Below are 21,877 nucleotides of genomic sequence, written 5' to 3'. Positions count from 1 at the left end.
CCATCTGCTAAAAGTGACCCCAGGTTTCCCCACTTTTTGCTGTTTTGCTAACACTGTCACCCTGAAACCATTGGCAGCCCACTGAAGCTCAGCAGGCGTGAGCCTGGTCAGTACCTGGATGGGAGAGCTCCAGGCTGCTGCTGGGAGAGGTGTTAGTAGGGCCAGTAGGGGGCGCTCACCATGCAGCCAGAGTGCCCCTGCACAGTGATGGGGACACCATACTGTAAAAGAGGCACCATCCTTCCGATAAGGCATAAAACCAAGGTCCTGACTCTCCGTGGTCATTATTTTTCCCAGGGCGATTCTCGAGTAGGGGTGTAACCCTGCCATCCTGGTCAAATTTCCCCCTAGCCTTTACCAGTCATGGCCTCCTAAAAATCCCCATCTCTGAACTGGCTTCATCACTCTGCTCTCCTCCCCACTGAGAGCTGGTGTGTGGGGAGTGTACTGGTGCATCATCCAGGTGGGGCTGCACACTGGTGGTGGTGGAGGGGATCCCCATTACCTGTAAAGAGCTTTGAGTGGAGTGTCCAGAAAAGCGCTATGTAAACGTAAGGATACAGACAATGTTCAGACTGCGACGCCAGTGACATGGCTAGTGCGCCCTCTGGTGGCCACACATCTGAATACAACCTGGATGGGCTCAAGTCCTGGACAGGCAGTCTGAGGGCTGTTTCACCACCATGTCACAGAAGAGGTGACTGTCCTTGTTTTTTTTTGTTGTTGTGTTAATTGGCCACTTCATAGTCAACAAATTAGATGGACAGTCTGCCAATAGTAGTTTCACGGGCCTATATCCAATATTCATAAACCATGATTTCTAGGCTTATTTTCTTTTAACTTGATGTTAAATTATTTAAAATAGTTCAGTAATTTCTTCGAACTATAAATCCTGTTTTTTTTGGCCCACAAGTTAAATTTCATTGGAGGAGTTTTAAACAGATTAACCACTTTAGGTGCCATATTATGCAGCAGATTCCCAGTCATGTGCAGGGAGGAGCACAGGGGCTGCCCACTATGACTAAGCTGTGAGAAGACGTTTTCAGGCAGTCGCCACCGACTGCAGCAGTTTATTTGGATGAACATAATGAGATCATCAGTGGCACTTGAAGCTGTGGTGGCCAGCAGAACCAACAGAAGAGATGCGTCTCTGACCCACTGAGCAGCGCCACAGCCTTTTCCCAAAGGGGGGTGGGAGTGTGGAACAGCCTACCCAGAACTGGAATGTTAGGACGGGTGTGAGATCCCAAGATCAATTAGCTGCTAACGAGCACCCGGGCTAGATGAGCCGAATGGCCTTCTCTCCGTTCCAGTGGTGTTATATTACATTTACCCTCAGGCAGTGTCTCAGTGTGTGTGTGTGCCAGAGGACCACCACATCTGGCACAGAGGACAGGCCTAGGGTAGCAGGTGTGGGAGGTAAGGCTGGCCTGCGTGGCGCTGTAAGAGCTCCAGGGCAGCCAGATCTCTCCTCCCTCTATTTACAGCCTTTTCGGGGCAGAGCAGTGGCACTGTAGCTAAGGATCTGCGCGGGTTCGAATCCCGCAGCCGGCAGAGGAATCCTCCTCCATTGGGCCCCTGAGCAAGGCCCTTAACCCCAGCTGCTCCAGGGGCCCAGGCTGTGTAAATGGCTGACCCTGCGCTCTGACCCCCAGCTTCTCTCTCTGTCTGTGTGTCTGTGTCTCATGGAGAGCAAGCTAGGGTTTGCTAAAAGACGAATTCCTAATGCAAGAAATTGTATATGGCCAATAAAGTGATTTTATCTCATCTCTGATTGTTTGAACTCACTGAAGGAAAGAAAGGGACCCTGCAGGGCTTTGTGACATCAAACTCGAGTGGCTTCTGGTACAACCTTCCACACGCAACTGCAGGATGATGCGCAAAGCCACACTGACAGGAGGGGAGAGGAACCCGTTGTTAAACCACACTCTCAAAGCAAGACAACACTGACACCTGCTGGTGGGGGCGTACCCGAGCAGAGCTGAGGTGCAGCTTGGAAGCCACGAAACCAGTAGCAATCAACTTCCAGTCTGTCTTCAATGGCTGATGGTTTAAAAAGAGCTGTACACCTTGCAGCAGCCTGTCCTTCCAGAAGCCCATTCTAACACCTCTGCTCGAAAAAGACAAAACGTAAAAAAAGATTCTCTGAAAAACAACAAAGTGCACTATTTTCTTTTTTATTATTAAACATGGTTGCTCTGTAGTTGGAAAATACATGTTTACACATAAATTCTGGTACAAGTTTAGCAAAACGTATTTATCTATTTTGGTAACAAGGTACCAAGGGCAATTTACAAAAAAAAACAACAACTGTGGAGTAATTTCATCCAGGAACTAAGAGAACTGAAAACACATCAACTCAGAAAACAAATACAACACTAGACTCTGTCGCCGAAAGAGGGTCAGTCAGTGTGGCAATGAAACAAGACGTCATCAACGCATGGAGATTAAACAGAAACGATAGCCAAACACCTCACGACAGGGACAACAAAAGGCAGGTCGTGATAAATCACTAAGCAAAAGTTCCCTGCGGAGAAACACAAAATTGGTGAAATATTTTACATTCCTCTGATTTTGGATGTTAGGGTCGGACTCTGCAGCACAGTTACCCTACAGAGTTGTGAGCCTGGATTGCACAAGCCTGCGTTTCATGATTTGCTGTGCTACTGAAAATCACAACGCATTAGGAAGGTGTCGGACAAAGTGTCAGAAATGACTCCTCTTTCTCATGAAATCATAATCTCCGTTTAGATTCTATTCTGGTAGAAAAACAATGCAGGGGAGCTAAATGTAACCTGTGACATCACGTGAGAAATCAACGCGCCCAGCGGGCTGTACACCGGAGGTGAATTCTGGGCCGGGTTACACTGGTCACGCCACCTTACAGAGGCCCAGCTGCGTCCCCACGGGCAACTTCAGATCGCCACAGGTGAGGCCGCTCGTTAGAACGGCTTACAGACACTGTCCCTACAAACAAAAATCCTAAAAGAAAGGAAGCAAAACAACATCGCCAGCAAAAACAAAACAATTGAAAACGCGCCCAGTTGTTTTTTGTACAAGCCCACCCCGATATATAAAAATAGAAATCTTAGTAACAATGTGGGTGTGATGGCCACACCTTCCCTTCCTTTTACCCCCCAGGGGCTCTATCTCTTGCCCCTCTTGTTGCCTGCGGGGGGCTTCTTCAGCTGCAGCAGCGGCCCTCCTGCGCCGAAGCCCGTGGCCGGCGTGCTGGGCATCCCGAAAGTCAGCCCGGCCGACGCCGTGATCCCCGTGTTGCTGAAGTTGAAGCCGGACGTGCTGGAGCTGCCGAATCCTGGGAGAGAGGGGGGACAAAAACAAGAGCGCTCCAGACACCCCTCTTTCTAGAGCGGGGCGGGGGGTCCCACTCCCACTCTGCCCGTCTGCTAGCCCCGAGAGCTGCCAGCGCCTGAGGCTGAGGGGTCCCCCAGAGCGAGCAGGAGATGTGCTCCAGGGCCTGGCTCTAGGATTTAGCTGGGGACCCTTCTGCATTGAGGGCTAAGCGGGGGGGGGGGGGCTGGCCTGGCCGTGAGGGCTAAGTGTCAATTCAGCACTGAGTTCTGAGCGGGAGAGAGAGTCTAATTTTCAAGAGATTTAAAAAAATAAAGCCTCAAGTAAAGCATGCTCGTTCAGAATGGGGTTTCAACGGCACTGCAGCTCTGACATTTCTTTATCATGTACTAGGCAGAACAAACTGTTTCAGAAAATCCCATTCAGAATAAACGCCGTGCCTGCGCTCCTGAGCGGCAGCAGTTCACCGCGTGTCTATGTTGTGCGGGTCCTGCACAGGGAAACAGAAACTGCAGAGAAACACTGAAGACAGCTGGGAGGAATGGGCCGCAGAGCTTGGGGCGCTGTATGCGGGAGACAGATTGGGGCTTTCGAGAGGCGCGCAGAGAAGAGGGAGGCAGGGAGGTAAACTCTGAGGGGGGGGATTCAGACCAACCTGCACTGAGGCTCCCTCCAGTGGGCTTATTTGAAGGTGCAAATCCAAAAGAGGAGCCTCCAGTGGTGACACTGCCGAAGCCGGGGCCACTTCCAAACGCTGGGAAAGAGACGAGCAGAGGGAGAGGAACCCCTCGTTAAACCACACTCTCAAAGCAAGACAACACCGACACCTGCAGGTGGGGGCGTACCCGAGCAGAGCAGAGCTGAGGTGCAGCTAGGAAGCCATGACACACAGGCCAGGCGTGCACAGTGCTAATTCACAGCACATGCAGGAGTGCAGAAATAACAAACGAAATAAAACTGACCAGTGTGGAAAAATAAGGGACACATGCCTTGTTAAGAGATACTGTCCTAAAACAAGCCTTGGCTTCCTCAAGGGCATTCATGGACTCAATCCCACTTGTAATGTCTAAGCTATAAAAAATAAGGTCCAGTGGCTGCTTGCTGTATCTGGCCTCTGTGCCATGCACTATTAAAGTAAAAATCAGTAACAGTCCTGGCTATGCAGGTCAATGCTCTGCTCATGTCGCTCCAGTCTTGCTGGTGCACTGTCCCTCAGTGTCCAGAGACAGCAGAGCAGAGAGGGGCTGGAAGACCCCCTTTAGACTACAAGAGGTGGCCACAGCTCCAGTCTTGAAAAGAGGGTTTAACTTCACCTCGGCTCCTAACTAACTTCCCTGAATTAACCGATGATTTCCAAACTTTCCAAACTTTGGGTGTTGGTGACTGGTCCCTGGATTAAAACAATACCTCTTCAGTAGTAGATTAATGCAAGTTTTAAAATGCGAGTTTATTCAAAGCACACAAAAAGCCAATATCTCGGCATTTGCAGAGAAAATAAAGTTAGAGGGTAAAGCTAGCATTCTGCTGTAGCAAACTGGTTGAGGATTTACTGTATACAAAGAAGACAGGCTAACCTAACTGGAACAACTTTCTAATATGAAGGGCCAAGGAGATGAGTGGGCACAGGTCGCTCAGAGCTTCAAAGACCTGAGGTGCAGAGCAGTGCAGATGCCACAGGAGAAAGAGGGGGACAGAGGGGAGAGCACTGCTCTCCAACAGGCAACTCCCACCTGCTACAAAGACTGAAATAGCAGCAGGGTGTGCTGATGAATTCTACAACTCCCTCTGCATGATCCCGTTTCTGGATTTCAACATTGCTTGAAATTGAAAACTGAGATGTTTCCGTAACACTTTCCAAGAAACCAATATAAGAAAAAAGCACAGCCATATCATTTGACCAAACTATCCATTTGGCTCAACTGTCCCTATTAAAACAATTGGTTCACAGAAAATTTTCAACTTAACGGTATTTATGAACACAGACACTATAGCCCTTTAAATCATTAGATGGCTGAGATTCTATTGTGAGCAAATTATTATTAAAGTGAGAGGTTTGTCCACTGTAGACAGGAAGAACTCGTTTCTAATCCCTAATAAAAGCAAAATTCTGCAGGCCGTCCAACCCAGCGTGGCCCTACACTTCAGCCTGGAACCATGTCAAGCAAACTATTTTATCATCTTATATATGCAGACTAGATCATTAACACTAAAGGTTCAGTATGGGACTAGAGAGTAGCACCTTCAAATCATCATCACCTGAAAACATTAAACCTTCTAATATTACTAGTGGAATAGAAAGCTGACTAAAGCACATTCATACTGCAATTTTAACCAGCTGGTTTAAGGTAATGCGTGTATACATTTTGTCTTCTGTTAATGTTTTATCAGCATCGAAGGTATAGCGGTTTTTAGTGTGAGGGAACGGCAGCCCTAATTCTCCACTGTGCACACAGTAATGCAGTCTCTGTGCTTTTACCCTCTTCAGTCTTTTTTTCAGCTGGTGTTTTAACTCATTGACCTCAGCGAAGCACCACATGCTTTCATTCAGCACAGTGTGGAGTACTCTCAAAGCCCACTTAAATTTCCTTACAAGTGAGAGGAAACTACCAACTAGCGTCTGACCAGTTACACCCTTTCTGACAGGCTACAAATTGTAACATACCTTTTACACAACGCCTTATTTTTGTTTCCTGCAGGTGATTCACAGTGGAATTTCCAATGAGTATGAGCAGACAATTTCATTCTACTTAGCTGGAATAGTTACATACGTCATACATCTCTTACACCAGCATCTCCTTCTGACTGCCAGCTCTCCCTCTCTCTGTGGAAGCCTTTTTTAAAATACAGAACTGCACTGCAGTTTATCAGATCAGCCTGTAAAGCTGTAATCATGCTACTTCAAATCTTTGGAATCCCAGTCTTTAAAGAACACTCTGCTTAGGGGGTTTCAGTTTTGTTCTTGTTCACCTCAGATCTGGACTGTGCTATAATAACTGCAACAGGAAAGGACCAGGTTATCTGGGCTGCTTCTTATACTGTAGGCTGATCATATTGTTTTGCCTATAATACACTTATTGTTTTGCCTATAACCCTGAGTAACTCAAGAAACAACCTCTGAGATCCAGGTTCAGTGCCTCTAGGTCAGGATGTAAAACCTTCTTAAGCCTATGGGGCACAGTGATAGCCTCCTCTATCTCGGTAGGATGGGTGACCAGGAATAAAAAAAAAAGACAAATTAGGAAATCTCAGAAGAGTAATAGCTATCATTTTTAAAGGTAAGCTGATGATGTAGCCTGTCGCTACTGCAATGCAGTACGGTGCAGACAGAAAATGTTTAAAGTAAAGCTTGCCAAGCTCTTGACAAGCGAAGCTGCTTTAGACACACCTGCCCTCCCCAGAAACATCCTCCTACAGGTCAAATGTTTCTCCAGAAATTGAAGTCCGGTACATTTTGTGATTTCTGCTTACAGGTCAAAAGGGACAGTGGGGTGAGGGTGGGCAAAGCTAGGCTACTGTAGCTGCATGGATTTTTTTTTTTAAAAAAAGGCAAATAGACAGATAAAACATAGAAGAAAGGTTAAAATGTACCTCCGAGGCTTGAAGAGCCTAAGCCACTTGACTGCAAGCCAGTGCCAATACCTGAGCCGAATGGCGCTCCAAAACTAACTCCCAGGGACGGCTGTGTTCCTGGCACAGAGAGATCAGAAAACGAGCCTTACTCTCCCAGTTCATCGACCACCACACAGAACAACTCTCCGCAGGAGCTGGCGGAGAACTGGGGTACCACACAGCAGCAGGTCAACCTTTAAACTTCATATAAAGAGACCGAATCCTTAACCTCAAAACTCACTTACTCCCCCCCCCCCTCTCCCCCCCCCCCCAATTAACCTTGTGTGCAACGTCCGTTCTATTTTTACCTCATCGTGATCAAAACTGGAAACTGAAATGCAATGCCAATTTCGCCATTTTGCCCAGCAGTCTGGGAAGGAATATGAATTAAATGGAAAGGGGGGAGCTTGTTAATAATTTTCCTGTATGACTGCAAAGACTGCAAATGCTCGTCACAGAAGTGAATGTTGTAGTAAGGCACAAAAAGGACCTGCGCTCCAAAACGAAGTGTAAGCTGCTAACTGCCCCTTCTAAAAGAATGCTAGGAAAGTTTAATGCATTTGGTTGGAGATCCGCCAATATTTACCACGGACCAGAAACCAAAAATAGAGAATGCAACTAGTGGTACACAAAGTTGCATTTAATATTTTTTCCATCCAATTAAGGGAAATAAATTTGACAATCAAAAAGAAACAAGACAATGGCTTTCTTTAATTGATTTATTGTCAATTTAAAAGCAATTCAATTACATTAAACATGACAAGACAGTGTGAGACAAAAACTTGGGTTTAAAATTCTATCCGATTTCTACTGTTGAGAACAGAGTTTTGGAAGCTTCATGTGCCAAAACTGAACTACAAACACTCTCGTTATATGCATCGTTTAAAGGCACACCTTTGCTATGCACCATCAAGCAAGAGATTTAATACAGCCACACTCATCTAAACAAAACACGCCTACCAAATTTAACAAGACAAACCCTTTTGGCTTTTTGTGATGCTTACACTAGCCCCAAACTAAGCAGTTTCAATGGCTAAGGACTCAAACAGAATGCACAAAAATAAAAGTCAAGATATCAGTTAACTGGTGGACAGTTTTCATTTGATTTCCATGTAAATAACCAATTTAAACACCATGATTTTGTTGTGATTCCAATATTTCTACTGCAAAGATAAAAGCTTTCAACTCCAATGGCAGTTCATTCCAGTCATGATACATGCATGGTCAAGACTTCAGCTGGCACAGCTAAGACTGCCATTACTTACAGAACGATGGACCTTTACTATTTAACTTGTCGAAATTGCAATAGAAGACAAAAATAATACATTTTCCCCAGAACTCGTCATTAAAATTAAATCTGAAATAATAAGTTAAGGTTTGGAGTCCTTGCCCTTATAATGACAAGGCTTGGTCTTGTAAACGACAGGACCTATTCACAGAAAAACAGAGTCAGCCTTAGCATGAAATAACACTGGCTGTTTTGGTAGCCAGTTACCAAAGGGAAACAATTTACACATCCTGCCTATCTTATTCTAAACCTTATGTTTTATTTTTATGTCAAAACCATTTACAGTACAGGGAAACAACACTTTACCCTTTAAGTCATATGATGTCAAAATTTACAGGCTTCAGGTCTCAAGTATTGTTTTAAATGTACTTCTTCCTTTTCACTTTGTTCTGATTTATTGAGCACAGAAAGGGTTTGAAGAATTACAACTACTGTAATTAATGCCGATTTAACTACTGCTGTAAATAAGAATTTATAAAATGTCAGATATGTGCTTTGGGATTACAGTGATCTTGCAAAACAGTCAGTCATATAATTACTGAGCAAAGCAATAACAAACTAAAAAGAGTTTCTTGAAAGGCTAACAACACACAATTCTTCCTTGTACAGCACTGACCAATGAATCCCAGATCCAGTAATGTACAAGTTCTCAGTCACTACTTATAAGAAACACGTTTATAAATTACCTACAATTCACAATGCCATGTCAGAAAATAAAATAATGTCACAATTAAAGTGCAAATGTCCCAGGCGTATACTGCTGAATAGTCCCCTAAGTGAAATAAGCAGATTGGGTATTCAAAATGGGATTCAGTTAGTTTAGCAGTTAATAAACCTGGACAACCAAGAACGTGGATTCCACATGTGATGGGACCCAGAGGTTTTGCAGGGTTAAAGTTCCACATGTGAACGTGACAAGGCCAGCAATGAATCAAGCCTGTGAAGACTGGCAGGGTCACTGCAGGAACTAACCTGCAAACAATCACACTTCACTTAACTGACAAGTGGCACATTCTCAATCACATTAATTGAAAACAAAGTATCTCAATCTGCAGGAAAGGCTTGCCTTTTCTAGTATAATATTGGCGCTAAACATGGCTCTCATTTAAAAATCTGGGGTCCTTTATTGTAACACATTGTTCCCTCAGCAGTAACTGAATTAAATGGGGAGCTTGCCCACAGAGGAAAAATCTGGTTCTTGGTGCTGATACTCTCAGAGCAATTAGAAGTGTACACAGAGACATGTTTAATGAGTTTGTAGACAGGCTGACCAGCCTACTTAGTGCCTTATACAGAACTAGATATATTCTGGTTTTCTTGGACAGACAAATCTTGGTCTGCTCTGCCAAACTTAAAAGCAGAAACAACAAATTGATATTTATCATCCACCACATTTCAACAAGTAACAAGATCATTCAATCCTGTTATTTCCACTCCACAAAATGATGTACAAACACAAAACTGTAATTCCCAGTTTTTAAACCACTTTTAGAGAAAGGAGGCAACTGCTACCGCACATGAACTTGCATGTTTGATTTAGTTAATATTCTATTACTATTGGTTAAGTAGTGTGAAATGTACAAATCAGCTCAGCAAAGGACCAGATCCATACTGTTCAACTGATTCATATATGTTTTTAAAAAATGCACAGTGACTTTAACCTCTATTTATACATTATATATTATACATCAAAATGAAACAGTAAGAACTGTTGAGTTTCTGGGTATTAGGCACCAAAACAGTCTGTGCCCAACAACACCCCTAAACCACAATCAGAAGTCTCGAATACAGGAATGATTATTCATGCAATTAAAAGTACATAACCATACAAAATCTTGACAGATTTTAAGTGATTTTAATAGTCTAGAGATCAGTCTGTAGTAAGTGTGAAAGATTACAGAAAGCATAACTTGCACTCTTTAATTCAAGAGCACAGCTCCTAAAGACAAATTGTGTTGCAGTTTTGAAAATGATTCTACTTATATCTTTGTTAGTCTTGAAAATTTTCAAAACGTGCAACTCTGATTTTTGTGGAGGCCATTGAAAGTATTTTTAATTTCTACACTACAAAAAGTTAATTTGCATATTTATGTGTTTAGACTGATTCAACCGTATACAGCTCAGCCTTCCAAACGAGGATAAGCTTGATTTACTAAACGTCTCGCTAAGACTTTCTTTTTATCGATTGTACAAGACACGATCAAAGCAGCTTCGTTTTAAAATATTCTACATGTTCAATACCTTTAAAATGTAAACATTTAACAGGTCTAAACTATGGTTAATTCTACTTTTGCCAAGGCCAAACTGCAAAAATGAACCAATATTTTTAATAAAAATAAGCAGTTCGATATCAAATCAACTCATAAAAGCAAAAAGGCCAATATTCTTGATTAATACTGCCAGAATAGTCTGCATTTTTTTAAAAAGCAAAAATTGTTTAATAAATGTCCTTAACAATCTTCCCTCATCAGTGGCTGCTTGATGCCAACATAGCTTATAATACAATGTTTCTAGTTATTGCTTAACTATAATGAACACGATAAGTCACATGCAAAATTGAACACTGATTCAGGGTGACTGTTCAATTGGCACTTTAGAATTCCACTCAAAAACAGAGCACTTTTAAGAGGCACATCACGTGCTTTCATGTAAACAAAACAGGATTACAGCAAATATGGCAGAAAAGTAAAATTCAACAATGCAATACATTAAAAACTTGTGATGGCACAAGCTCGAAAAATATCCTAGCCTTTTATAGATATTACAGTAGGTGAGCACATGGAAATTACTCTACTTTATTTAGTGGATGTTCCTAATCACTAAAGCACAGCAAGCTGAAAGAATGACAGGCTACACAATGTTGCTGTGCATAGTCTTGATATGAACACAGACAGCCTCACTCTGGATACCTGAAGCAATACTCTGAATGAACCCCAATGACAGTAGTTTAGATCACGTAAAAAAATAAAGTAATTATTGCTCAGCCTACCCTTCATTTCAACTCCCTGCAGGTTCAAAAGTTAAAACAAAAGAGCACCTCGCAAACTATGGAACGCTCCCACAGCAAATGTCAAACGAGATCAGGTACGTAAGTATCTAAAAACAGGAGTCCGAGGTGGCTGAGAGCATCTTGCTACAAGAGGCTTGTTCTGATTTCTGATCTTTGGCTGCTGTTTACCCTGCCCACTGCACAGACCTACTATACCACATCACAGGCACATGGTCACTTCCTTGTCATGTTTATTCCCCGCGGTCGCTGGGGGAAAGAGGACTGCACAGTCCTGCCTCAGCTCAGGTTTCCTTCCGAAAAGCAAAGCGAACGAGAAGACATGGGGCTCCCAACTGGACAACAGCTGGATTTTGATTGCTTTGGGTTTTACAATCCTCCAGCTCTGGTAATGACAGCGACATACTTATCATAAAGTAAAATGAGTTAAATAAGCGACCATGGGGTTTTCATCTGCAGGAGAACCAACGGCTCAGTACAGGTGAAACATCGCACCACTGTGCAAAAGCATCCATTCCGTAACCATTCATGATCTATGATGGGGAAAAGGAGGTTTAGCTGTAATGCAGAGACTTAAAGGTCCTATTTCAGTTATTGGAGACAGTTGCTGCATCTATTCATTGTACCCCGTCACTGAGCAAATCATTGTACCCTGGTCACCGATGCCTAAACCGCAGGCTGAGGAGAGCTCTGGTGTAGAGCCAAGAACACTTCACCACCACGTGCATCTGTGCAGACTAGTACAGCAAGACAAACAGCAACGCACAGTGCTCCGCAACTGCTTCACAGGAGACAAAACATGTCACTTTCTTCCCGTTTGATACTCTATGTTTTAAGGTTGAGAACTGTTTTTCACCACTGCGAATTTTGATCGAGGCGTTCAATAGGCTAATTCAAGTAAGGCATGTGTAATATCGAGGGGTGATGAACGTGCACCAGCAGCCTTCACAAAAAAAATAAATAACACACTTGGAATCATTCACTTCACTACTGAGATTTGTTTCATTAGAAACTTTCACCACCTCAGATGCTGGAAACAAAAAAAGAAAAATAAATAATAGCACACAGTTCACAACTCCAGTTTGATCACCTTACAAACTATCCTGCATCTCTATGCTTATTAAAGAGCTTTAGCAAATCACAGCATTTCCACAAACTGCAATCATACAGTATGCTATGTAAGTGCATTATTTTCTAAGATGAGTCAGAGGCCAGTCAGCCACATGCCTATCCTGTATCGAACAGGAAAGAGAACTAAAATGAATTGACTGCCAGGATGATGTCCTCACTCAGAGGCGCAACTGAGGAGCTAACGTTAGTTAGCTTCCCCCCCCCCCCCCATGTAGCTCAAGAAGTAGAAAGAGCCAATTCCTCCAATTCCATACATAACTTTTAAAGAAAGAAAAGGGCAGACTGGAAACTGAAATTGGCACAAGCTCAGCTGTTTTTTTTTATTCCTCGAACTCACGATACATGTCAATCTATAACTTGAATGCGTTCAGACCTGTAGCAGGCTGTTGCTGCTGTGTTAGAGTCGCAGCCATGGCAACAGCCGCTGCATTCGGAACAGTGCTGAAGGGGGTGGGTCCTGTGGTGACTCGTGGGGCGCTCTCCCACTTCTTATTGGCTGCCCGCTTAGACTCAAATACATCAGTGGAGTCTTCCAGGAAGGCTTTCCTGTAGCCCAGGTACTGGTGCTTCAGGATCTACACAAGAAGGAGAAAAGGGCACGCTCACTTTGGAGAAGGAAACCACCATGAACACCCACAGTACAGTTTGCTACTGTCCACTGCCACCAAAAATACCCACAAGATCATCCGTATACACCACAGTACATAAGCAAAACATGTCAGCCTTCACATCACAGAAATGCAGCCATTAAAAATTTACATCTGCCCATCTTCTGATCTTAAATTATGGTCTCCAATAACTCGGGGGCACAGCCAACATTCTAGAAGAAACCTTATCCTACAAGGTAAATTACATATTCTTCATTTTTATTAACCCCCAAAATAAGTATAGTGAACCATAATGTAAGAATTATCTGTTCAAGCTGATCTGCATGATAATAACATACTCTTTGCTCAATAAAAGCTCACATCACTCACCTTCACATTCTCGTGGACAGACTGCAGTTGAGCAGCAACGGCTACAAAGGTGTGATAAAGCTTCTGCATGGCCAGAGAAAGATCTGCAAAATCGCGTAGTGTCAGAATCACACACGCAGCACTGATTAAACTGAAAAAGAACAAACCTGAACTGCTCTGCTAAAACCACAATCCTCAAGGTTAGCTCTGATGATTCATCTTTTGAGTCTTCTCAAATACCCTGTTCATAATTAATAAACCCCAAACCCATACAGATCATAAATGTTGACTGTGGATCCTTTACAGCTTGTGATAGCTCAGGATGGTGAACTAACTTTGTAGAACCTGTTTTTTTTAAGAAAGCAGATCAATACTTTCACAGACAGAACAGAACTGTATGATTACAATAAATAACCTGATGTCAGGCACTTAGAGACTTTTGAATGTGCATTACATGCTTTCATGATTGACATCAACAGGTAGCACCGGGGTGGAGGAGATGATCATTACCTTGAGGCGTGATGTGAGAGCTGCTGGCCTGAGTGGTGAGGTGGTTTTCAAGCTCCTCTATCTGCTGCCTATATTGCTGCAGCTGCACTTCAAACTGTTCAACCAGCCCACGGAAATAGCTGTCGGGGGAAACACAAGGCCAAAAATCTTAAGTTAGCCAATACCTCCAACTCAAGTCCCACCACCTTAAACAGTGTTCCACTAAGTGGTTTTGGGCCTCAGAATGTGGTAGCTAAAGTAAGAAATAAATGAAGTAGTCCAGACCATTATGTCACCATTGTGTTCTACCCTAGGGCAGTACACATCCTTAACAACTAACAATGTCTCGGTTTCAAAGCATGTCTGCACTATGCACTTCTTGCAAGGCTTACCTTTTTGTTTCTTTCACTACTACATATTCATAGTTCTGGCTGAATTATTTATTATGTTGTAATGCACTGTCTACATTGGGTGGCACTATCTGTTGTAGCGCGTCGTCTGCTGTACTGTGCATGTCCTGAGAGATCAGCACGAATAAGAATTCCAATGTACGTGTGGTAATAAACTCCTTTAATACAACCAGTCTCTACTCTATTGAGCAGCTTGGATCCAGAGTCCTGATTTTACTGTTAGATGTGGAGCACAACAGCAGTCTCAGTCATTCAGCTTTACACCAGCAACTGTGCGAGACCACAGAGACTGACAAAGAGCAAGAGAACTCACTCTGCAGGTGCTGTGTTCTCATGCTGCAAGCCCGGAGGGGTCTTCTGTGTGCGCAAAGCTATATCTGCGTTCTTCAACTCCTGTGGAAAAACAGACAGAACCATTGAATTTAAAAACCATACAAGCCTCAAACCTTAAACATTTCACCACCTACTTTATGTGCCTCAGCTCAGCATGATTAAACTAATACAGTTACAACGTTTGTCTTAATTGCTATAATCCTAGGAAAGGTTAGCTCTTTTCACAACACAAATATCAAGTTTTGTTAATAATTCATCACTTTTTTGCGTACAAATCTACAATCAAATTAATGACAACTGGTTAACAAATAAACCGATGACACGAAACGTGACACGAAACGATGACACGAAACTGTGCTGTTCAAATAGGCTACCTGTATAGGCTATAATAAGGTTTATTATATACTGAAAGGAGAAGAAAAGGGGCATGTTTTGGCTGTGGAGCTTCTTCCATTGCGTTTCTTTTCTTTTCAGCATAGAGTAAACCTTTACCTGCTCCTCTGCAGTTCGCTCATGCTAACACAGCTCCATACCCAAACTTCTTCAGCTGTTAAAGACTGCCCACTGAAACACCGAATCGAGAAGAGTAAAGGGGAACAGCTAGCTTTCCTAGCCCAAGTGCCATGAGAATCATGCACTACAGGACCGGCATGCCTACCTGCGCGGTTTCTATCTTCAATTTATCGATAGACAAGGAGTTTCTCTGCAGCCCGCTGGCACAGACAGACAGCAGCTGCTTAAGGCTCTTGATGTCTTCCTCCACCTTCAGCATTGCTTTGGAAGACATGCGGCTGATTTCCTCTTGAACTTGCTTCTGCTCCTTGACAAACTTTCTACAGGAAACACAAAAGGAATATGGAGTAAACGTCCTGATCAGACTGTGGGAATCTCTTTCCACTGTAGCTTGTCCATGATTATGCTGTGGTTTATGGGGTACTGACACCTTTCTACAAAAATGCAAGAGCAGAGCAGAAATGCTGGCAAGTTAAAGTTTTTGAAAGGGAAGGTGAAGACTCGTGACCGCAGCTGGACCACTTGCACCAGGGAGAAGGAGGTACATTTGGCACCCGAATGCAACGTGCTTCTAGAATCGTAGCACTGCTAGCTCACAGAAGAACACCACCAAACTCTAGATCTTGCAGCCCTTAATTCCTTTAAGGGTAGGTTATATTGCTATACATTTAAGTGTACAGTATGAGAACACAGTAACCCAACTTACTGAAAATTGTCCACATCTTGATAGATAACTGGAGGTAGATTTTCATCCTTTAATGCTTTACTATCCCTGAGCATAGAGAAAAATATATATTAATTTGTAGAATACACACACTGTTCTCATAATACAGTACACCCTCGGTCTCTGAAACCCAGCGCTGGGCTACCCCAGCCATGTCATTATGACACAAGAACCTTTCCACACCACACGTGACATCAAAAACCATTTAAATTAAACCAAATTTAAACTTACTCTGGTCTTGCACCCGATTTATCACCTGTTGAAAAAGAAAATAGTGTTTTCAGCTTTTTAAATACCTGCAAAGATTGTGTTTTCTAGGCTACCAGAACTTACTTTCGTGCCATCACAAATGCCTTCAAGGGATAAGTGTATTGGCTTATTTATTGTTTATATTAAGTGTATTGGCTTACTGCAATTTGGCCATGAATTTGTGTCACCATTATATCATACTCCTTTGGATTCTTTTAAGAGAAGAGTAGCAGGTTCAGGAAAACAATAAGGTTGGAACTATGCCATGTATATCTGCAAACCAATCAGATACCAAAGGACAATAAAAATGAAAATACATTTACAACACTACTGCTGTTTCCAGTCAAGCCTGCAGAAAGCGAAGAGGGATTCTTACTCTTCTTCTCAGAGGAGGTGCTGAAGTCAAGCCCTCCAAGGCCAAGGCCGGCAGAGGTCACCGGAGCGCTGGAGGTGGCAGAGCCCAGAGTGCCCAGGCCTAGCCCTGCAAGACACATGGACACAAAGCACTTTCAAGCACGCGAGAGAGGGGGCCAGTCCTCATAAGCTATTGAAGTAGTACAGCAGCAATAGCACAATGAAGGAGCTTCAACATTCCTTCCATTATTTGTTTTGTTTGGTAAAAGGTGGCAATTGTTTTTTCTCTCCTTTTTGCTTATCCCATTCCATATACATTACATCAAAGTATCAGATAGTACACACAGGTGTACCCAGAAATACAGTGCATATGGAACGATGTTCTCCACTCACACACAGTCTTTAAGAGTAAACCTGCACATACAATATGATTTATAAACCAATCTCAGTCATAATGCCCCCATACCCAACAGTTAGGACTGGGCTATCCCACCTGTGGCAGCTGTGTTTTGGAACAGGCCAGAACCGAGACCTGTCAGAGTGGAGCCCAGAGTCAAGCCAGTGGAGCCTGGGGCAGACGTCAGGTTAGTACCACCCAGGTTCAGTGCAAAGCCGGTTGAGCCTGTGGGCACAGTGAGATTCACTCAACAAAATCCAGGGAAACAATACAAAACATATACCGATGTTAAACCTAAAAAATAAACTTGTTGAGTGCAGTAACCAAATATACTCCTTTAATAAGGAGTGCTATGTAAGTGCTCAACACCTTGTTAGTCAAGAGTCTAAGGAAACACTAGTTACCTCACTGAGTGTCTCCATGTGAGGACTGCTCTTCACAAAATCAGACTAGCTTAAAAAAAAACTCAACGTACATCTCCATCTTCGAACATGTATTGAAAGTGAAGAAGGGCAGACAGCATCTGCTGATAACTGGTTAACTTAATACCTTAACTATTGTGATCTTATACATGTTCTAGATGATCCCATAAATCAATTAGTACCTATTTTTAATGTAACACTTCCGACCAGAAAGTTAGCATTAGGTCTGGGGACATATTGTGCCTTACATTTACAGCATTTGCTTTTTGGGATTTTACTTGGAATGGGTAATAACACTTGCACACAGTCACAGCAAAATTTTAAAGACGTAAACATACAAGTCAAAATAAAGTCAGCCTGCACCCCAAGCAGGGCACGACATGACCAGCACATTAAGCACAGAGCGTGGGCTCAGAACAGCCAGCTCCAGCAGCTGGATCCACATACCGGTCTGGGCAGTGGATGAGGTGATGCTGGAGCCTAACGTGAGGCCCCCTGGAGCAGAGGAGGTTACAAGAGAGAAGGGCGTGGCAGAAGCCGCCGGTTTGTTGAAGCCCAGAGTGAAGCCGGTGGTAGAGGCAGTAGTGGTGGCTGCTGGGGTTCCTGCAGACAAGAAAAGAACAGCAGATTTAGGTTCCTTCTGTACGCAATGCCAGAGTGACGCAAATTTTTGGGCCTTTTGTGTATATCTCGTACAACTGGGCATTAATCACGGTTTGACAGTAAGCAAAACATTCATATGAAAAGCAAGATCAATACATTTCAAGCCCCCAAAGCATTCAGTTCCCACTTTGTAACTAATACACAGGCTGCAACCAATAACATTTTTGCAAAACATAAGAGTGGTGACAAAAAACCCACCTAGTGTCAATCCTGTCACAGGTCCTGTTGCTGCTGTTCCTGCCAAAACAAAATATCAGTGAATAAAGAGGCTGCTTAATCTGTAGACACAGAGGCAACGGTGCCTCACATTATCCTTACACATCTACACTGGACTTGTACATGTGTTTTTAAACACACTGATGGACGTGCCTTAGGCCCGATGCAAAATTCCCACACTTCACCCAAGTGCTGAAGCTGGGAAATCTGAGCCCACATCTTGAGCTGGTTGTGATGCATCACTGCTGAATGCCTTAGCATTTAAGAAATCCACAGTGTAATTTTAATTCAACCGTACTCAAACCATTTCGTCCAATAACAGTCACTGATTACAGACTGCAGCGAGCCCTTGTATGGACTCGGTTTTCCTGAGTGTGTGAGCACTAACTGGGCTGAGAGGGGTTAGGGTTACTGGAAAATAACCCAGGAACCATGAACATCCCTCACAAGTTTTTAACAAGAAAATGCGAGAATTTCCTGTAGCTTAGGTAGTGTACCGGAGGCAGGAGTCCCGAACGCGAACCCAGTAGCCTGTTTCTGCGGAAAGACGGTGCTCCCAAGAGACAGGGAGGAGGCTGTGGTGGTCGTCGTGGCAGTGCCCGAGGCTGTGGCGGCGCCCAGAGTGCCCAGGCCGAAACCCCCAGTCCCTGTAGGGTTGCTGAAAACAATACCAAAAGAAACCTTCAATAACCAGGACATCCACACGGTATTGTAACATCATGACAACACACATGCATGCACCCAGCGGACAGTGAAGCCACCATCCCTGGAGCAACTACTACAGAATACACAAACACACAAGACACTAAAAGTGAAACCGCCAGGTTACACACAGTGCACTGAGACTTCAAGGACTTGGGCACAAAACAAAGCACATGGGAGGCTGGAGAAAAGTATTTCTAAATCACTTGCATTAGATCTGTGAATTTAAAGGCTTTAAATCGCTCAGAGAATAAACAGGTAAATTAACCAATAAAAACAACAGAGTTGAAGGTCCTTCACAATGAGGATGTATTCACTAGACAACACTTGTTAAGTCTCTAGTAAAAATTCTGAAGTTTGAACTAGAAAGGGAAGTAGGGAAGCATTGTCTCTATTCAATGACTGAGATACAAGAAGGACCTTAAAGAGGGGAAAATGCCATCTCCATCAAAGATAACCCAACCCCAGTATCATGTATATTAGAACACCTGAGCAAATTAATTAAAATACTTTTATTAATAAGATCATTCTGTTGAGCAATCTATGTAAAATGTGTATTTCTTACTTTTTTCCTCTTTTGTCAATGCGATGCGTGACAAACATTTTGAAACACTCAAATGCAAAATTTCAGAACTATATTAGGGTCTCTGTATTCTATAATTATTGACCAAAAATAATATATCAAACATTCCGGGACTTCATTTATCCACTATTCTTAAACATTCTTTCAGAATTATTAGGTATTTAAAAACACTAGGAAAGTTAAACGTTTTAAAATAAAATCAGTGCCACACAGAAATGACAGAACAGTCACAGGGAAATTAAGAAAGTAGCAGCTTGCAGACATCTAGGTGAGAAAACTCATCAGACTACTTAATTTTGTCAAATCTCTGTTCTTTATGAAGTATTTCACTGAAAGAACTACGAGAAACTAAAAAAGTCAATTACCAGATGCGTCTTAAAGGCAACTTTCACTGATTCTCTCTAGAGCAATGTAGTAAGAAGCCTAAATTTTTAAAGAAGTCACGTCTTACTTCCTGTGCATTTGGGCTCTTCAATTCAGTAAATGTGGCTCAAGCTTTCAAAAGTAGTCATGGGAAGTACCAACTATACAAATTCAACTTCTAGAGGTCTCCTGTTCTAAGGCATGTCTTTTCTTTGAGGCGAGCAACCCGCCTCAAGCAAAATGAACTAGGGCACCGGGAAACCTGACGGATTTATTTCACTCAACACGCCCTGTTACTCAATAAGAGAGGACAAAGAAGAAAAGGGATAATGCACTTTCACAACACCAGCAAAACAAAAAAGGCAAGAGCAGTTCAGCACCAGTAATCTTCAGCACAGAGCAACAGCGCCTTACCTACTAGGGAATCTCACAACAGCAGAAGACTCAAAAAGAGTACTGGCTGATCCTTCCTCAACCACGCTTCACTTTCAGACACAAACAGAATCGCTACACGCTTCGCACACTTCCTAGAGCCACAGTTCAGTACAATATCAGTACCTCACGTAGCGATTAATACAGGGTTGTGTGAAGGTAAATGTAAGTACCACTACGTCAACAGCACCTTAAGCCATTCACTCTAGGTTTTGTCATTGGTAGGGCTCACATCACACCCTTGTGTCCTTATGTGAGCACATCTGCATGGACACAGACTCCAACTAATTATAAGGGTTTTCTTCTTTAGGGTGCCTGGTAGGAAATTATGCAGGGTTACATACTCAGCTTTGCGGTAGCAAAGTGGACCGCGACTTCCACATCAACCTAGCTGGAACTTTAATTACGCTTTTCCTCTAGATACACTGACTTTTCACATGTGGGTGGCACTGACTTGATGGATTAAGGAGACGCCCTTTCACTTTTGCTCTGATCAGTAGTTACGCAGGAAAAAAAACAACTCGTGAACAGCACACACTAACCTAATGCCAACTAGCTCACAGCACCCGTGCCCTTCAGTATCCTCCACAGAAAACCGAACATCGCGGACGGACCCCGGCGGATTGAATATTACAGACCGGATCTGATCTGTGCCGCGGAAAATACCGAACCACGTGTTCGGCGCTCAAGGCTCTTGAACCTCAGCTTAGTTCCCCGCGACACCTTCCTTGGCATTCGCACTGAACAGGTTAGCTTTGCCTTCATACTGTTCGTAGTTTTCTAACGCCTATTCCAGTGAAACACGAATATTTTATAAACCTCAGGCCAGCAAATTCTCTCCTGCTGGCAGTTACATTTCTGAAACTTTCCGCTAATCCAAAAGGGGCAGGACATCAGCGACAATCTGTACGTTGCCAGTCCCTCTATAAGAACGAAATACAAATTAATTTTAATGGCGTTGTGTAAGAAACATGGCCTATTTAATTTTGTGCAGTTTATTATCAGCCCACCACTTGTTCCATCACTGTTCTTCAGTCAGGGAAACTGAAATAACTTACGACCGACACCATTCACGCATTTTAAAAAAGTTCTCTCACCTGGTCGCAGCTCCTAATGAAAATCCGCCCCCTGTGGTATTAGATCCCAAGCCGCCACTGCCAAAATTGAACCCCGACATCTTCGATGCCGGACTGGAGCTGCTATGTTACCGATGCGAGCTAGCCTGAAGCAGAGCAGATCAGGGCCACAGCGTGCAAGCCCACCATTTAGAGCTGCACCGTGCACAGCTTCGCACTTGGGCCAAAACCAAATTAACGCTCTGAGCCGCCTTATTGCCGAACACCGCACTGCAGAAGAACATTTACATTACATTAACCCGAGCTGTGCCATGTCTTTTTTTTAAAAAAAAATAAAATAAATACAACATCAAACGCAACTGTCTCTGTTTGTTTCCGCGCCTACACGGCAGCGGCTTCCGGCAGCAAAGACTGATGGGACGGTGGAGGACTGTGTGCCCCTGCGCACGCACGCACGCACCCCCTCCCAGATCAGTTCCTGAAAGTTTACTTGCATGCCCGATTCACTACAACACTGTATTGCTAAAGCACAGCGACAAACAAGAATGACCTACAACTGTTAATTACCATCTACGATATAAAAGAGAAACGTATAAGAACGATCGCAAGTGCACTGAAAAACAGAACAGCTCTTCTTCATTTTGCTGA

The 21,877-nt window shown here is 43.3% G+C and overlaps 1 protein-coding gene across 4 annotated transcripts; it reads right to left on the bottom strand.

The window, feature by feature from the left end:
* Positions 1 to 2,161: 2,161 nt before the first annotated feature.
* nup58 (nucleoporin 58) lies at positions 2,162 to 21,639 on the bottom strand. 4 transcript variants are annotated; one of them, XM_088920830.1, is made up of 16 exons: positions 21,251 to 21,639; positions 18,571 to 18,731; positions 18,056 to 18,094; positions 17,642 to 17,797; positions 16,869 to 16,997; positions 16,398 to 16,502; positions 16,004 to 16,028; positions 15,755 to 15,820; positions 15,194 to 15,368; positions 14,516 to 14,595; positions 13,814 to 13,932; positions 13,325 to 13,407; positions 12,721 to 12,922; positions 6,901 to 6,999; positions 3,968 to 4,066; positions 2,162 to 3,316 (listed from the first exon to the last, which is right to left on the bottom strand). In XM_088920830.1, the coding sequence occupies exons 1-16, from the start codon at positions 21,328 to 21,330 to the stop codon at positions 3,147 to 3,149; spliced, it is 1,788 nt and encodes a 595-aa protein (XP_088776956.1). In that variant the 5' UTR covers positions 21,331 to 21,639; the 3' UTR covers positions 2,162 to 3,146. The 4 variants fall into 4 exon arrangements, with proteins under 4 accessions (XP_088776956.1, XP_088776957.1, XP_088776958.1 ...); XM_088920831.1 differs by having other exon boundaries at positions 18,056 to 18,088; XM_088920832.1 differs by lacking the exon at positions 6,901 to 6,999.
* Positions 21,640 to 21,877: the final 238 nt, after the last annotated feature.

The sequence above is a fragment of the Atractosteus spatula genome, chromosome 7 (assembly GCF_055471065.1).
Source record: "Atractosteus spatula isolate fAtrSpa1 chromosome 7, fAtrSpa1.hap1, whole genome shotgun sequence".
In the NCBI taxonomy this organism is placed as follows: domain Eukaryota; kingdom Metazoa; phylum Chordata; class Actinopteri; order Semionotiformes; family Lepisosteidae; genus Atractosteus; species Atractosteus spatula.
Note: the sequence above shows the minus strand (reverse complement) of the source record. Positions and strands in the feature narration are given on the sequence as shown.

What these genes read in the sequence shown, in the direction of transcription:
- nup58 (XM_088920830.1), bottom strand. Translation starts at nt 21,330, where the DNA reads ATGTCGGGGTTCAATTTTGGCAGTGGCGGCTTGGGATCTAATACCACA. An exon ending in GTTCGGGACTCCTGCCTCCG is followed by an intron (nt 18,095 to 18,570) that starts GTACACTACCTA and finishes TTGTTTTGGCAG; the next exon opens with GAACAGCAGCAACAGGACCT. An exon ending in TGAAGATAGAAACCGCGCAG is followed by an intron (nt 14,596 to 15,193) that starts GTAGGCATGCCG and finishes GTTTTTCCACAG; the next exon opens with GAGTTGAAGAACGCAGATAT.